This window comes from Convolutriloba macropyga, chromosome 14 (assembly GCF_964194025.1).
Source record: "Convolutriloba macropyga chromosome 14, txConMacr16.3, whole genome shotgun sequence".
NCBI classification, from domain to species: Eukaryota; Metazoa; Xenacoelomorpha; order Acoela; family Convolutidae; genus Convolutriloba; species Convolutriloba macropyga.
In genome coordinates this window covers 25,534,116-25,553,028 of record NC_134481.1, presented here as the reverse complement: position 1 = coordinate 25,553,028, position 18,913 = coordinate 25,534,116, and the positions used below count along the sequence as shown (strand labels likewise).

The 18,913-nt window shown below is 35.0% G+C and overlaps 2 protein-coding genes across 4 annotated transcripts in view; one reads left to right on the top strand and one right to left on the bottom strand.

Moving 5' to 3' along the window:
- The window catches only part of LOC142352805 (uncharacterized), a 29,740-nt gene extending 17,422 nt beyond the window's left edge, over positions 1–12,318 (top strand). The window contains exons 3-5 of one of the 3 annotated variants that reach the window (XM_075404940.1): positions 7,816–7,991; positions 8,338–8,616; positions 11,884–12,318. In XM_075404940.1, the coding sequence (XP_075261055.1) occupies positions 7,816–7,991; positions 8,338–8,613 (452 nt within the window). In that variant the 3' untranslated portion in view covers positions 8,614–8,616; positions 11,884–12,318. Of the gene's footprint in view, positions 1–7,815; positions 7,992–8,337; positions 8,643–11,868 lie in introns of those variants that run through there. The other 2 variants (XM_075404939.1, XM_075404938.1) reach the window with 2 other exon arrangements.
- Positions 1–17,853, bottom strand: part of LOC142353733 (uncharacterized) — a 79,070-nt gene extending 61,217 nt beyond the window's left edge. Inside the window, exons 1-3 of the mRNA XM_075406078.1 lie at positions 17,262–17,853; positions 13,464–13,742; positions 12,839–13,043 (exon numbers count right to left, since the gene is read on the bottom strand). Coding sequence (XP_075262193.1) covers positions 12,839–13,043; positions 13,464–13,742; positions 17,262–17,762 — 985 coding nt within the window. The 5' untranslated portion in view covers positions 17,763–17,853. The remainder of the gene's footprint in view (positions 1–12,838; positions 13,044–13,463; positions 13,743–17,261) is intronic.
- Positions 17,854–18,913: the final 1,060 nt, after the last annotated feature.

Here is an 18,913-nt window from a genome sequence, read left to right as displayed (position 1 = left end):
ATGTTAAACGAAAAAGATCATCAGACGACGAAACAAAAAAAAACATAGCATGACAAGTCCTGCAGTACAACTCAAAGAATTTTCATTGACTATACAACAAACTAGACATAGAACGGACTATGAGTGAATTGGAAAACCATTTCTAAAAATCACATAAAAAAAACAAAAAAACAAAATCAAAATGCCGCTAGCGAGAACAAAAAATCACTAGCGAGAAAAGTAAATTGGATTCTAACAAAAAACTAAGCCTAGAATGAACTATGAATGGATTGGGAGAACCATTTAGAAAAAAATCCGATCCAAAAAAGCAAAAAAACAGTAAAAATCAGAGTGAAATTGCCGCATGTGAACAAAAACCACTACCGAGAAACCGAATTCTTGTTCAAACACCGTTTTCTCACTCTACTTTAAAATTAGAGCAAAAAAATCACGCCCCAAAACCACTCGCTTTTTCGCTCCATTTCCTGTTTCGGCGTGACCAAAATCACTACTCCAATTTGACTTCAAAAATCATGAAAATGTGTGAACAGATCTTAAAAAAAAGACAGCGCCCCAATACAATTCAAATTCTTTGAATTGTAAAAACATAGCAGGACAAGTCCTGACGTACAATTCAAATTTTCATTGACTATACAACGAACTAGATCAGTCATTTGTGATCAAAATCTAATCACGCAAAAAACTTTTACTAAAGAGAGTGAGAAATGACGTCACGCTCGCAAACGCCGTTAGTGAGAGGGAGAAGTCATTCAGAAAATTACCTTTTCAGCTTTGCTGTGTGAACAAATGTTAAACGAAAAAGATCATCAGACGACGAAACAAAAAAAACATAGCATGACAAGTCCTGCAGTACAACTCAAAGAATTTTCATTGACTATACAACAAACTAGACATAGAACGGACTATGAGTGAATTGGAAAACCATTTCTAAAAATCACATAAAAAAACAAAAAAACAAAATCAAAATGCCGCTAGCGAGAACAAAAAATCACTAGCGAGAAAAGTAAATTGGATTCTAACAAAAAACTAAGCCTAGAATGAACTATGAATGGATTGGGAGAACCATTTAGAAAAAAATCCGATCCAAAAAAGCAAACAGTAAAAATCAGAGTGAAATTGCCGCATGTGAACAAAAACCACTACCGAGAAACCGAATTCTTGTTCAAACACCGTTTTCTCACTCTACTTTAAAATTAGAGCAAAAAAATTCACGCCCCAAAACCACTCGCTTTTTCGCTCCATTTCCTGTTTCGGCGTGACCAAAATCACTACTCCAATTTGACTTCAAAAATCATGAAAATGTGTCAACAGATCTTTAAAAAAAGACAGCGCCCCAATACAATTCAAATTCTTTGAATTGTAAAAACATAGCAGGACAAGTCCTGACGTACAATTCAAATTTTCATTGACTATACAACGAACTAGATCAGTCATTTGTGATCAAAATCTAATCACGCAAAAAACTTTTACTAAAGAGAGTGAGAAATGACGTCACGCTCGCAAACGCCGTTAGTGAGAGGGAGAAGTCATTCAGAAAATTACCTTTTCAGCTTTGCTGTGTGAACAAATGTTAAACGAAAAAGATCATCAGACGACGAAACAAAAAAAACATAGCATGACAAGTCCTGCAGTACAACTCAAAGAATTTTCATTGACTATACAACAAACTAGACATAGAACGGACTATGAGTGAATTGGAAAACCATTTCTAAAAATCACATAAAAAAAACAAAAAAACAAAATCAAAATGCCGCTAGCGAGAACAAAAAATCACTAGCGAGAAAAAGAAATTTGATTCTAACAAAAAACTAAGCCTAGAATGAACTATGAATGGATTGGGAGAACCATTTAGAAAAAAATCCGATACAAAAAAAGCGAAAAAACAGTAAAAATCAGAGTCAAATTGCCGCATGTGAACAAAAACCACTACCGAGAAACCGAATTCTTGTTCAAACACCGTTTTCTCACTCTACTTTAAAATTAGAGCAAAAAAAATTCACGCCCCAAAACCACTCGCTTTTTCGCTCCATTTCCTGTTTCGGCGTGACCAAAATCACTACTCCAATTTGACTTCAAAAATCATGAAAATGTGTGAACATATCTTAAAAAAAAAGACAGCGCCCCAATACAATTCAAATTCTTTGAATTGTAAAAACATAGCAGGACAAGTCCTGACGTACAATTCAAATTTTCATTGACTATACAACGAACTAGATCAGTCATTTGTGATCAAAATCTAATCACTCAAAAAACTTTTACTAAAGAGAGTGAGAAATGACGTCACGCTCGCAAACGCCGTTAGTGAGAGGGAGAAGTCATTCAGAAAATTACCTTTTCAGCTTTGCTGTGTGAACAAATGTTAAACGAAAAAGATCATCAGACGACGAAACAAAAAAAACATAGCATGACAAGTCCTGCAGTACAACTCAAAGAATTTTCATTGACTATACAACAAACTAGACATAGAACGGACTATGAGTGAATTGGAAAACCATTTCTAAAAATCACATAAAAAAACAAAATCAAAATGCCGCTAGCGAGAACAAAAAATCACTAGCGAGAAAAATAAATTTGATTCTAACAAAAAACTAAGCCTAGAATGAACTATCAATGGATTGGGAGAACCATTTAGAAAAAAATCCGATCCAAAAAAGCGATAAAACAGTAAAAATCAGAGTGAAATTGCCGCATGTGAACAAAAACCACTACCGAGAAACCGAATTCTTGTTCAAACACCGTTTTCTCACTCTACTTTAAAATTAGAGCAAAAAAAATCACGCCCCAAAACCACTCGCTTTTTCGCTCCATTTCCTGTTTCGGCGTGACCAAAATCACTACTCCAATTTGACTTGAAAAATCATGAAAATGTGTGAACAGATCTTAAAAAAAAGACAGCGCCCCAATACAATTCAAATTCTTTGAATTGTAAAAACATAGCAGGACAAGTCCTGACGTACAATTCAAATCTTCATTGACTATACAAAGAACTAGATCAGTCATTTGTGATCAAAATCTAATCACGCAAAAAACTTTTACTAAAGAGAGTGAGAAATGACGTCACGCTCGCAAACGCCGTTAGTGAGAGGGAGAAGTCATTCAGAAAATTACCTTTTCAGCTTTGCTGTGTGAACAAATGTTAAACGAAAAAGATCATCAGACGACGAAACAAAAAAAAAACATAGCATGACAAGTCCTGCAGTACAACTCAAAGAATTTTCATTGACTATACAACAAACTAGACATAGAACGGAATTTGCGTGAATTGGAAAACCATTTCTAAAAATCACATAAAAAAAAAACAAAAAAACAAAATCAAAATGCCGCTAGCGAGAACAAAAAATCACTAGCGAGAAAAGGAAATTTGATTCTAACAAAAAACTAAGCCTAGAATGAACTATGAATGGATTGGGAGAACCATTTAGAAAAAAATCCGATACAAAAAAGCGAAAAAACAGTAAAAATCAGAGTGAAATTGCCGCATGTGAACAAAAACCACTACCGAGAAACCGAATTCTTGTTCAAACACCGTTTTCTCACTCTACTTTAAAATTAGAGCAAAAAAATTCACGCCCCAAAACCACTCGCTTTTTCGCTCCATTTCCTGTTTCGGCGTGACCAAAATCACTACTCCAATTTGACTTCAAAAATCATGAAAATGTGTGAACATATCTTAAAAAAAGACAGCGCCCCAATACAATTCAAATTCTTTGAATTGTAAAAACATAGCAGGACAAGTCCTGACGTACAATTCAAATTTTCATTGACTATACAACGAACTAGATCAGTCATTTGTGATCAAAATCTAATCACGCAAAAAACTTTTACTAAAGAGAGTGAGAAATGACATCACGCTCGCAAACGCCGTTAGTGAGAGGGAGAAGTCATTCAGAAAATTACCTTTTCAGCTTTGCTGTGTGAACAAATGTTAAACGAAAAAGATCATTAGACGACGAAACAAAAAAAACATAGCATGACAAGTCCTGCAGTACAACTCAAAGAATTTTCATTGACTATACAACAAACTAGACATAGAACGGACTATGAGTGAATTGGAAAACCATTTCTAAAAATCACATAAAAAAAACAAAATCAAAATGCCGCTAGCGAGAACAAAAAATCACTAGCGAGAAAAGTAAATTTGATTCTAACAAAAAACTAAGCCTAGAATGAACTATGAATGGATTGGGAGAACCATTTAGAAAAAAATCCGATCCAAAAAAGCGAAAAAACAGTAAAAATCAGAGTGAAATTGCCGCATGTGAACAAAAACCTCTACCGAGAAACCGAATTCTTGTTCAAACACCGTTTTCTCACTCTACTTTAAAATTAGAGCAAAAAAATTCACGCCCCAAAACCACTCGCTTTTTCGCTCTATTTCCTGTTTCGGCGTGACCAAAATCACTACTCCAATTTGACTTCAAAAATCATGAAAATGTGTGAACATATCTTAAAAAAAAGACAGCGCCCCAATACAATTCAAATTCTTTGAATTGTAAAAACATAGCAGGACAAGTCCTGACGTACAATTCAAATTTTCATTGACTATACAACGAACTAGATCAGTCATTTGTGATCAAAATCTAATCACGCAAAAAACTTTTACTAAAGAGAGTGAGAAATGACGTCACGCTCGCAAACGCCGTTAGTGAGAGGGAGAAGTCATTCAGAAAATTACCTTTTCAGCTTTGCTGTGTGAACAAATGTTAAACGAAAAAGATCATCAGACGACGAAACAAAAAAAACATAGCATGACAAGTCCTGCAGTACAACTCAAAGAATTTTCATTGACTATACAACAAAAAAGACATAGAACGGACTATGAGTGAATTGGAAAACCATTTCTAAAAATCACATTAAAAAAAAACAAAATCAAAATGCCGCTAGCGAGAACAAAAAATCACTAGCGAGAAAAGTAAATTTGATTCTAACAAAAAACTAAGCCTAGAATGAACTATGAATGGATTGGGAGAACCATTTAGAAAAAAATCCGATCCAAAAAAGCGAAAAAACAGTAAAAATCAGAGTGAAATTGCCGCATTTGAACAAAAACCTCTACCGAGAAACCGAATTCTTGTTCAAACACCGTTTTCTCACTCTACTTTAAAATTAGAGCAAAAAAATTCACGCCCCAAAACCACTCGCTTTTTCGCTCTATTTCCTGTTTCGGCGTGACCAAAATCACTACTCCAATTTGACTTCAAAAATCATGAAAATGTGTGAACATATCTTAAAAAAAAGACAGCGCCCCAATACAATTCAAATTCTTTGAATTGTAAAAACATAGCAGGACAAGTCCTGACGTACAATTCAAATTTTCATTGACTATACAACGAACTAGATCAGTCATTTGTGATCAAAATCTAATCACGCAAAAAACTTTTACTAAAGAGAGTGAGAAATGACGTCACGCTCGCAAACGCCGTTAGTGAGAGGGAGAAGTCATTCAGAAAATTACCTTTTCAGCTTTGCTGTGTGAACAAATGTTAAACGAAAAAGATCATCAGACGACGAAACAAAAAAAACATAGCATGACAAGTCCTGCAGTACAACTCAAAGAATTTTCATTGACTATACAACAAACTAGACATGGAACGGACTATGAGTGAATTGGAAAACCATTTCTAAAAATCACATAAAAAAACAAAATCAAAATGCCGCTAGCGAGAACAAAAAATCACTAGCGAGAAAAGTAAATTTGATTCTAACAAAAAACTAAGCCTAGAATGAACTATGAATGGATTGGGAGAACCATTTAGAAAAAAATCCGATCCAAAAAAGCGAAAAAACAGTAAAAATCAGAGTGAAATTGCCGCATGTGAACAAAAACCTCTACCGAGAAACCGAATTCTTGTTCAAACACCGTTTTCTCACTCTACTTTAAAATTAGAGCAAAAAAATTCACGCCCCAAAACCACTCGCTTTTTCGCTCTATTTCCTGTTTCGGCGTGACCAAAATCACTACTCCAATTTGACTTCAAAAATCATGAAAATGTGTGAACAGATCTTAAAAAAAAGACAGCGCCCCAAGAAAATTCAAATTCTTTGATTTGTAAAAACATAGCAGGACAAGTCCTGACGTACAATTCAAATTTTCATTGACTATACAACGAACTAGATCAGTCATTTGTGATCAAAATCTAATCACGCAAAAAATTTTTACTAAAGAGTGAGAAATGACGTCACGCTCGCAAACGCCGTTAGTGAGGGAGAAGTCATTCAGAAAATTACCTTTTCAGCTTTGCTGTGTGAACAAATGTTAAACGAAAAAGATCATCAGACGACGAAACAAAAAAAACATAGCATGACAAGTCCTGCAGTACAACTCAAAGAATTTTCATTGACTATACAACAAACTACACATAGAACGGACTATGAGTGAATTGGAAAACCATTTCTAAAAATCACATTAAAAAAAAAACAAAATCAAAATGCCGCTAGCGAGAACAAAAAATCACTAGCGAGAAAAGTAAATTTGATTCTAACAAAAAACTAAGCCTAGAATGAACTATGAATGGATTGGGAGAACCATTTAGAAAAAAATCCGATCCAAAAAAGCGAAAAAACAGTAAAAATCAGAGTGAAATTGCCGCATGTGAACAAAAACCACTACCGAGAAACCGAATTCTTGTTCAAACACCGTTTTCTCACTCTACTTTAAAATTAGAGCAAAAAAAATCACGCCCCAAAACCACTCGCTTTTTCGCTCCATTTCCTGTTTCGGCGTGACCAAAATCACTACTCCAATTTGACTTCAAAAATCATGAAAATGTGTCAACAGATCTTTAAAAAAAGACAGCGCCCCAATACAATTCAAATTCTTTGAATTGTAAAAACATAGCAGGACAAGTCCTGACGTACAATTCAAATTTTCATTGACTATACAACGAACTAGATCAGTCATTTGTGATCAAAATCTAATCACGCAAAAAACTTTTACTAAAGAGAGTGAGAAATGACGTCACGCTCGCAAACGCCGTTAGTGAGAGGGAGAAGTCATTCAGAAAATTACCTTTTCAGCTTTGCTGTGTGAACAAATGTTAAACGAAAAAGATCATCAGACGACGAAACAAAAAAACATAGCATGACAAGTCCTGCAGTACAACTCAAAGAATTTTCATTGACTATACAACAAACTAGACATAGAACGGACTATGAGTGAATTGGAAAACCATTTCTAAAAATCACATAAAAAACAAAATCAAAATGCCGCTAGCGAGAACAAAAAATCACTAGCGAGAAAAGTAAATTTGATTCTAACAAAAAACTAAGCCCAGAATGAACTATGAATGGATTGGGAAAACCACTTAGAAAAAAATCCAATCCAAAAATTGAATAAACAGTAAAAAGCAAAGTGAAATTTCCGCATGTGAACAAAAAACCACTAGAGAAGGCGAATTTTTGTTCAAAAACCGTTTTCTCACTCTGCTTTAAAAATAGAGTAAAAAAATTTCACGCCGCAAAACCACTCGCTTTTTCGCTCCACTTCCTGTTTCGGCGTGACCAAAATCACTACTCCAATTTGACTTCAAAAATCATGAAAATGTGAACAGATTTTAAAAAGACAGTGCCCCAATACAATTTAAATTCTTTGAATTGTAAAAAACTGTGCGGCTATTAAACAGCAATCGTAGTGGGAAGAAGGTATCAAGAAGGAGGATTATTTTTAACCTTTCGTAAATCATCTGAAAAAGGAATGAAATGAGCGTCAGAAAATAGGAACAATAATTCAGACATTTGCGTTAAAATCAAAAGTAAGCAAGCATATCGAATTCGTAAACTAAAATAATTTTGGGTGTGGGTGTATCCGTGTTTCAGGCGGAACAGCCAAATGGTGTCAGATATTCTATTCTGAACTGTATCACAACCTGATACGTTGGAGTGACCGTTTCTTCCTCTCGTGGTTGGCATTCATCTCAAATGGAGTCACAACCATTGTGCTGATCAAAAGATGGCGTGATGCAAGAAAAATGCACCGCAACAACACTATATCGGTTATTTCTAACAGAATCTGATTCATAGATATTTCTGCTGATCTATTTTATTCATCACAAATAGTGCATCTAACAACTTTCAATGAGACTAATTTGAATGTCTGAGTAGTATCCAAGTAAAAAAAAACATTTTCGGCTGATGGGCACACAATCAAAAAAATGAGGATGACACTTTACAGCAATAAGATAAGTACTTTTTAAAGAACTTAAATAGAAGCTATAGGCGTAGCAGAGCACATCAAATATTTATGTCATTACAATATCGCGTAACTTTTTTCAAAAGGCAATAGATAAAAGGCATTACACAGACAACTACGTTTCTGAAAATGTGATTTATTTTTCACAGGAGGAACAGAAGAGACGTGAAAACAGAAACTTGAAAGCATCGGGAGTACTTGTGACAATGTCACTGACATTCCTTCTACTTCAGTGGACTGAGAACTTCTGGGTTGACTACTCGGTTGAACTTTACAAGAAGAACCTCGCTGCCTACAACAGCTCCCGATACATGGGATACATCATAACAGCCACAAATGCTGCATCCAATTTCTTGTTTTACATGTGTTTACCTTCTATGCGACAGGCATCTGTCCAATTCATCAAATCACTCCTACCCATTTGAGTGGTACCCTACTTTCTCACCCTCTACAATTTCACCCTGAGTTTAATCCTTAACAATTTATTGTTGGGGGGGGGGGGGGGGACTATATACTCAAATTGGTTTTTTTTTGTTCAGACAATTTTGGCTGCTCGATTTATTCATCGTACAGAAATGTGAGTGGCATCATTAGAAAGCTCGTCCAGCGTAAAATTCAAAATAAAATAAGATTTTTTTTTGAATTTCGTATTTTTCGCGGATTTATCGAGGTTTAAAATTTTGCGTGAACACGTTCACATTTGTTCACATTTAACGTAATTTTTGTTCAAAATAAGGATTTTCTATACAAAATATAATTTCAAAATTACATTTCACGCTACAAAATGAAACAATTTTGTGTTACCAATAGACCAATAAAAAGATAAGTTATGTAGTTCTGGTCTCATGAGGAAGTTTACAATCAATAAAAAACTCGAATTCAATTTGAGAGCTGTTTTGTTTTCTAAATCACTTAGAGACTAGTAGACACTTTTCATATCGAGATTCCGTTTATGAAAAGCCTCATTTACAGTCAAATGATACCCAATCAACGGAAAACTCGTTTTTAAGGAATCACTCATGTTTTTTTTTGTCTTCGACTCTGAGTTTTCGAAATTTTTATTGAAATTTTGATTTTCTTTTGAGATTTTACTAAATTTTGGGAGTCCTATAGCATAGACTCGCTAACTTAAAGTGCGATTGGCTTCCTAATGTGCATTAGATAAACCTATATAGTTATTTGAGTGGACAGCTATTGGCTGTTAAGATTTCAAATAATTTTTCAAATTTTTTTCGACCATTAACCGATAAATTTATTTTCATGAACAGTAAGTCAATCTGAGTAATGAAAGGAACCCCTTCCTTCATACTGCAACCAAAACTATTCTGAAAAGCTGTTTTATCTGCTAACTATTGGTTTTATGACTTCGATGCCACGAAATTTCATAATTTCGGGAAAAAAATCTGATTTTTTAAATGAATTTAGTTCACTTTGAAATCTGATCTCATTATCCCAATTTTGATAGTTCCATATGGCTAAGAAGTCCAATGGATCATAGATAAAGATTTCAGAGGGTTGCTTATGGTTCAAACTTTCTTTGAAATCTGATCTCATCCCAATTTTGATAGTTCCAATTGGCTAAGACGTCCAATGGATCATAGATAAAGTATTTGTCGTTGTTTCCATAATCATAGGACTTGTGATGTCTCATTGATGACGTTTTCATGACAAACATCCTTGTCTTCCTATCGAGGCATAACGTAGAGTATTTTTTGACTTCCGTTGATAAGTCTTGAATATAATGGCTGTTACGACTTTGAAAATAATTTTTAAAAAATTTTTCTGAACATTAACCAATCTTAAACTTGCTTTCGTGAACTGTAAGTAGTCTGAGTAATTATAGGACCTCATTTTTTCTACTGCAAGTAAAATGAATCTGGCTGGCGGTTTTATCTTCTAACTAATGATTTTATGACTTCGATGACACGAGTTTTCATTCAGAAGTTTTTTTTGGATATTTGTGATTTTGGTTCCCTTTGAAATTTCATCAAATCATCCTAGTAGTGGTAGTTCCCAGAAGAATAAGAGAAGATGTTCAATGTGTCATAGATAAAGTTTTTACAGAAAAGATTTAGTTTTAAATGCCTTCGACACTTTCTTGCATTTTCCTACTGAATTTTTGGTTTTTGCCTGTTTTGTTGTTTTTTTCACCATCAAACGATTTATTGTGATGTCTTATTGATGATTAAAAAAGACAACGGTCCTTATCTTCCTATCGAGGCATAATTTTGCGTATTTATTGACTTCCGATGAGCTACGGAATTTAGTGGCTGTTAAGACTAAAAAAAATTTTTTGAACATAAACCATTATTAAGCTTAATTTCATGACCTGTAAGTCAGTCTCAGTAATGACAACAGCACCCTCTTCAGTTTTACTGCAAACAAAAATCATCTGATAAGCGGTTTAATCTGCTTAATATTGGTTTTATGACTTCGATGCCAGGAGTTTTCATACTTTCTGAAAAAACTCTGGTTTTTTAAAATAATTTTGGTTCCTTTTGAAATCTGATCTTATTATTCATATTTTGATAGTTATTATTGGCTGAGAGAAGACGTCCAATGAATCATAGATAACGTTTTAAGAGAATTGCTTATGGTTTGAATGGCTTCGACACATTTTCATAAGCATAAGACTTATTGTGATGTCCTGTTGATGACATATGACTGACAAACATCCTTGCCTTCTCATTGAGTCATAACTTAGCGTAATTTTTTACTTCCATTGAAAGCTATTGAATTTAATGCAGTTGATATACCGGGTTTACTCAAAAATTTCGTGGTTTTATTATATTTGTTCACACTTGTTGATTTATTGAAGTCATATTGTTAAAAAAGAAGAATCCCACTGCTGTCAAAAATTATATGACTATATGAGAGTAGGAAAATTTTTTAACACAAATATTTTTATTGGCTTCGACACTTCTCGCTCAATTATTTGTGACTTTGATGTCTTTGCCTTTTTTTAATTCTTCATGAAGCCGTAAAATGCTGACTGGTCCCATAGGCTTCTAATTGAGGATTGAATGAATGATGTTACTCAATGCAGTAAGTTTATAGTGAATAGTATTAAAGTTTATGATATTGTTCGTTTTCAAATATTTTAAATACATTTCGGTTTCTATTCTTTTCGTCAACTTGTGACTTATTCTCATCATTGAGAGGTTCCATCCAATTCCTTGTAAGTCAAAAACTATTTTTCCATTGATATCATGTCGTAACTGATGTTTTGTTGGCGAATATGCGTTTTCATAAGTGTTGTGAGTGGTCAATATTTGTCTTTCTTTCTCTTCTTCCAGCACATTCGCTAAAAAATTTTTCGTTTTTGCTTATTTTGTTGTTTTTTTCTTGTATTCTTTCTAATTGCAGATCTTGTATGCGCTGTAATGAGGCATTGTTTTATGCAATTCAATCAGAAGTTCGGTTGTGTAACGATGTTTTAAAACTCAAACATCTATTTTTAATTATCTTATCATTAGGTTGACAATTAAGTCAAAAATGTAGATGAGTTCGGGTCGGAACATCATGTGCGAACGCACATTAACGGTCATCCTTGTCCTATTAATGTTAAAGGCTTTGAGTTAATAATGCGTAGGCTTTGGGTTGAAAATTTTATTTACACCCAAAGTTGAAGGAAGATACATAGGGTTTTGGGGTAAAAAGTTTGCGGGGTGAAATGATAGAGGGGCAAAAATTAGAAACTACTTCAGCATTGACATTGCATGTTTGAAGAGCCTGCTTATTTTGTACAAACTAAGCTATAATGAACTGGAATGACGTAGTAATAGTATTATCGATTCTATCGCCCAATTCCTACGGTTGAAGCATGGAAAAAGAAATACACTGCGATTCGAACTGACTTCATGTTAAGTCTGTGCGGAGAAAAGGTGATCAAATGAATACATCATAGCATGTACCTAATCTATTAAAGCATGCTTTTTGAGACTAAGTTGGCAATAGTTATATGCTATAGAATGAACTGACTGGTTTTGCATGCCTTAAGGTGTCACAATTGCATTGTGAAATCTCATATTACCATTTTTAGATAATGACATTAAATGAATCCCTTACAGCATATAACCAATTGAAATATAAAAAATTCTGAGTCCGAGTCTAGTTAACAATCTCAGATAGTTGACATTGTGAGTCATCTCATTTAGGGTACGCCAAAAAGCAGACAAAGACTATCTCCATTAGCTGATGTAAAATTTTAAATTTTCCCCTAGAAACAAATCTCAAATTTTGCATTTTGCGCTTTTAATCTTAGGCTTACGAAGGAAAACTTCGAAGCTTTCTATAATTATAATTGTTCGAGAAAACTTGGCTGAAAAAGATTCAGCTTTTCATGCAAAAATATCTTCTTTTTCGTTTATGTCTAACTTGTACGGATGACAACGAACGCCCAGATGCGCATGATCCTAACGATTTTAATTTTCAAATGATTGCTATGTGGTTTGGTCATATAGATTGACATGTATTTAACTTCCGTTTACATAAAATTTACAAGTTTGAACGAAAACTCACCAGATTTACAATTTCAACTCAGCAACCCAATCTATTTCCACTAAGTAAGAGCGTGTGCAATGATTTAGGACTTCAGAATTGCCTATATCAATTGCACATAACAACAATCAACTTGAGCACTGATCTAACCTTCTGAAAAGAGGTCGAGGGACTCAAATCGTTTCTTCAATTCTTTCACACGCAACAGACTCCGATCATCAACTAGACAATCTCCCTCCTGCTCCTTTTCGGGGGGTAGTGTCAAAACAGGCGATCTGTTCAAAATAGCCTCTAGCTCTGTCTCGAGCTCACAGCTCAACGTACTGGGCAAAGAATTTGTAAAATGTTGTTCCTCCTTTGCCAAATTTAAGGAATTGTTTCCTTTTAACCTGACCAAAATTTACCTTATTTTTCCTATAATAGGATTGGATATTTTTCATCCTAGCATTGAAAAATCATTCCAGGGCTAACAATTCATGATAACCATATTTAAGAGCCATATAACATTCCATGTAGGACATAGGGCTTCGTTGAAATTTCCGCAACGTCAGGTATGTGTTTGCCAGATTTCATGGATTCCATATATGGCTTGGATTTCGCTGTTAGGAACTATCTAGGTCGTCAACAAAAACGGTCATGACTAACTTCACCACTTCATAGCTACTAAACACTTAAAAAAACGCTTGGACAAGCATTTGGACAAACACTTGGTTCGCTCGTGTAAACTAGAAAAAATTGGTCCTGGATTTGGAAAGGGAAACAGATCCAAATTTACTTCACAGCTTCGATCTTCTATAATGTCATGAAAATATATGACATTACTGTCTATTGCGTAATCTCCTTCGATATCTATTATGTCACTTCCAGTTGGTGTTGTACAGTCGATAACGTCACATCCGGTGTAATCGACGCCTTTGTTTATGACGTCACTGTTTTTGGCGAAATCTGATGTAATTTTAGATAGATTTTCTTGTAACTGTTCAGTTTGACTCACTGTTGATTCAGGCGACTGATAAGTAGATTGGTAAAGAAAGTCTTGATCATTGCATGATTCCTAAACAAAACAACGCATCGTTTCCAATGCTACTACAATACAAACTTGAAACGCAATGTACTAAAACGGCTTTTAACGAAATGCTCAACTGTTATCTAGTTATGACCTGCTTATTTTCTTCACAACATAAAAACGCCAACGAGTTGCTACTATACAGCATTTCTTATCTCTCTACTCACATGTGGTGCATTATATTACCAGTAGCAGTATAACTAGGCTGCATATTTTCTTTCAGTCACTATTTCTACGTGAAAAAAAATCAATTCAGAAATGAATATTCGCTTATATTCCGGGAATGACTATAGCTAGCGGAACTGAACAAATGGCTACTGGAAAACATAGACCATGGGATGAAAATGTTTTTCCCACGAACTTCCAATGAAAAATTAATTGTAATTAGGAGACTCCGGTGAAAAATAGTGAGCAAGTATTTCGATCAAAATATCCATCAATAAATATTCACTTCATTCTGCCTAAAAATTGTATCAATAGTTAACAAAATTTTAAAGCAACAAATATTCGGAGCCTCTCTTTGCTTAATTTTTTTATACCACAAAAAGTTCACATGCAAAAATAACTAAAACGGTCTCTCCCGTGAAAACTTGAATAACTATTCCCGTTCTCAGTGAAAAAAGAAATGATTGACAAAATATTTTACAGCAAGTATCGTTTGATTCGGAATTCAGCGCACTTACGGCCACATGCGCAACAAATTCTCAATTATTGATTTGTTTAAAATTGATACGAAAAAGCTAATAATCCAAAACTTTTGAATGATCACTTGAAATTGGCAAAAATACTAACGATTTGCGATAAGTCTTCGCAACCAATATTGTAACGCTAAAATCTACGCAAAAACCCACAACTTCAACCACAAAAAATTATTGGCTACTAAAGCGACAAAGCTTTTCAAAAAAGCTAAAACCTACACGCCAGCCAACCTGCAGGCTAGCAGAAACCTGAATGGACACAAAAGAGACAAAAGTCGATTGACAAACTTAGCAAAATTGGAATACATAAAACTATCATCAAATCGGTAAACTCAATCATCTCAGAGAAAAACGTTTACGTTAACAGAGGAAAACGTTTAGGGTAAACTCAATCCTCTCAGAGGAAAACGTTTAGGTGAACAGAGAAAAAGGTGTTGTGAAAATTTGAAGGTTTGTGAAAATCAAGAACACAAGAAGCAAGAAATTCTCACCCATAGCTGGTGTCCCCGAGGGTAGATTTCTGACGCCGATACTGCTCATAACTTATGTCTCAAATATTCCGGACACTCCAGCTAAAATTTCTGCTTGCAGATGACTTAGCACTATATAACAGATCAATGTCCAGTCAGTTAAAACAAAGCAAACTGTACAAAAATAAAACAAACCAAGACCAAGTACAGGTTTTTTTGGATTTTTAGAAACCCTTTAAAAAGACAAACAAGCCTAAGCCTGTATATCAGCGGAAAACAAATTCAAGAAGCCAAAACTATTAGGTTCTTAGGAATGAACATTGAACAACTCAACTGCAATGAACATTGTAAAGACATAATAGCCAGAGCAAACAAGCGAATCTTAACAAGAACAGACCGTTAATTAATCTAAATGTTGAACAATAAAGGTTACTTTCGCTGTACAAGTCCTGGACCCGGTCACTATTTCTATAAGCAGACCCTTGCTGACTTGGCTTAACCAATCACAAACGGTCATCTCTTGTTTAAGGTAAGCTCGATGGTATGACGTGCAAAAGTTACACGAAGAATCTAACTCGCCTAGCATAAGACAAATTCAGATTGGCAAAAGATTACATCAAGCGCGCACAAAAGAACGAAACTGAATCTATCGTACATCTTATCGAAAAAAGGGCAATGTCCAAAGAACAATTGCAAAAGCACCTTAGAAATTCAGATTGAGTACGCAAGCCGACAATCAAGTTCTCTATTTTCTTTTTACTGTTTCAAAAGTCAGTGATCACCGAGCAAGGACCAAAGGATCTTTTGGATCAAAGTCAGGATTAAACCTAGTATCAGGATGCTTCTTCGATCCTTTCGAATCAGAAGTTGCCCGCCACTTCCTAAGTTTTAAAAATCGCTTCTGACGTTTCCGAGCTCTGTAAGCTTCCGCCATAGCATCCGGTATCACCCCTTCAAACGGAAGAAGTGTCTTGCGGAAAATTCCGGGGCTATTCGGCCTCGACACCAAAGCTCTCAGGAGGAATCACCCGAATCATGCTGTGTTGAAACTTCTCCTCCGGAGGACTCAGAAGTTTTGCGCAGAGACATTTTGTTATTCTTCAAGCGTGAATACTAAGCAAAAGTAAAAACTACGAGACAAGCCAAAACCGACAAACCTTGTAATAATTAGTTTTAGAATTTATCAATTCTAAAAAATTCATTTCAAAATTTCATTCTTAAAGAAATTCATTTCAAAAAAATTCATTTCAAGAAAAAAAAGAACGAAAACTGTACCGAAATGGCAATTCTACAACCGAAACGTGTGCATATTGGCGCAAAACGTCAGTATACGAAATTAAAATTACAGCAGGAGTTCGATCCCACACGCGCCACAGTGAAGAGACAGCAGGTTTAAGCTCAATTACACTCCTTTTCTTATAGTTGTTATAGAATAATTCACCGTTTTTTTCCATTTATTTATTCTTTCTTTCGTTCCCCTCCCAGACACAAAAAAGTTCTTTTACTCAACGTCACTCCAAACAATGACTTCTAACAACTGCGACGGCGGCTAGCCAGAGATACACAACGACAAGAAGTCACAATCATGAAAAGCCAGTAAAACCCTCAAGCTGTCAGAACTTTAAAACATAAAATAGGTATGGCTTAGATGCAAATAGTCCCACATTTTTTAAACAGCTTTCCTTCTTTTGCAAGATTTTGAGAAATCACTGTCAAAATTACTATAAAATCACATTTAAAATGATTTGCTTCACATATTTTATTTAACGTTTAAGAACTTTCACCTGTAGTCTTGATTTCAACACAAAGAATAAACAGAAATGTATGCGTGTAGAATCAATTTAAAGTAGCACTTTTTTAGTTATATATAATTGACATTTTATGGATCTTTTTTGATATGTAAATTTTCGCATTGGTCCGCAAAAGGTAGCAATCGTCTAAAAAAGTGCTTAACAAAGAAGATTGGGATTGGAATTAAAGTTCCCAACTCCCTTTTCATGGAGGATTGAAACAACAAGCAAGTGATTTTGCATCGTTATTTTTAGGGTTCTGCTTTTACATCTCTACATGCCATTTATGGTGATATTCCGAATAGTATTCGGGTCATGGTGAACTAAAAAATTCCATATATAAATCCCAGATTAACTTCCAAAATCTTCACGATGCATCAAATGACAGCATTGCCCTCAAGTCAAAATCTATGCTCAGTACCGGCTTACACTTGTCCGCTTGAGAGAAATTTCTCATTGAATGAAAAATTCAAACTAATCCCGCCGAGTCATAGATGTTCAGTTGGCTGTGGTCGAAGCTTTATGCGCTGATAAAATGCAAAACCTTACTGATACATTTGATGTCAGTTCAACTGGTGTCCAGAATGGATCAGTAGTCAGATTCTGTCCACTTTCCGAATTCCACAAATGAGTCGTTCCTTTGAAACAAGTGTTCCAAGTTGTACTTCCACTTTCCGCCAATTCACTTCCACCCAAATCACCTTCTGTGATATCTGGCGCTCTCTCTTTATCAATCGGGCTCAAGCCAGTGTCAAGTTTATCTGATTGATTACTTGCAGTATAATTGTCAAATTTCTTCGGTGTACTTTCGCTATGAATCAGCGTCCGATCGGGGCTCTCATTGAAACTAATGTTACTTTTGTCAAAACTCACAAACGGTTGATTGGTGAAATCAGAGTCATCAGAGGAGGCGACAGAATAAAAAGATGCTGTTGATTGATCGTTGTGACCGTCGTCGTTGTTAGATAAGCGTGCTGTTGGGTGGCTGTTGTTGTTGTTGATATGTACTGTAGAGGGTTGATCATTGCTGTCTTTGTTTTCAATGGACATCAAATCACCAGCGATGCTGCTTCCTCATTGATAAAAGCAGCGTTCACATCTTTTCTGAAAAACAAGTCTGTGCTTATCTTTGTGCTGTTTATATCACAGAAGCCAGATTTACAAGTTAGCCTGATCACAAGAACTCAAACAGTAACTGAAGAGTTCAGGTGTACCGCTTCCAAACTAGTGGAAAATTGATCAACGTAATACTAATAGTGCGGAAACTTTCTGATCATCACATAAGTATCATTTACTAACCTGAAATGGTTTAGATTGGCCTCAAGTGGTCATAAATTTAGTGTAAAAAATCTTTCAGTCTCGATCTTTTTTATACAGCCCCTGGTAATAAGTGTAGCAAAAGATGCCAGATGCATTAAAAGACATAAATGCATTAATAGAGTGGAATGAAATGAACGCTTCATTTGGACTTTATGGAGATTGTCAAAAACATGGCTGGCAGATTGTCAGGAAGTAGCTGCAATAGCTTTGTAGATCTGCAGTCTCAAAAAGATAGCAAAAGAAAGACCAAAAAACTTCTTTTCATTAAATGCTGGGTTACATTTTGATAAAGAACTAATATCTATAAGCTGCTCTCATACAACCAACCTTCAATTAGAGTGACACAAACTAACTTGACCTTATCTCTTTGAATTGAAAGAAAAAGTCAATTTCAGAGTCACGTGTGCCCAAAAACTCAATCCATTAAGTGTGAAAAATGACGTCACGCACGCAATTCAGTTCAAAATGCATGAACGAACAAAAAAGTGCCAACTGTTGTCTTTGGATTTCGAAGTTCACAAATTCCTGTTTCTAATGAAAGGCTACAGGGGGCTAGTAACAATGCCAAAAATCAAAAGAAGTATTAACTAAGACAAACACAAATTTATAGTAGCGGGCATCTAAAAATGGGCTTTACGGGTTTATCTCGTTTTTACTTTGCATTTCGTTCTTCGATAATGATTCTGTTTATTTTAGATTTTGCTGAGCAGCTGCTGTTTAAAAGCACTTGAGCACAATAAGCGAAGAGTCATAAAAGATTGTATGCAAAAGGCGAAAAAAGGTTAAAAAAATCACAAACATCATGAAATTGCGTGAACAGATCTTTAAAAAAGACAGCGCCCCATTAGCTTCCGAACTCTTTGAATTGTAAAAACATAGCA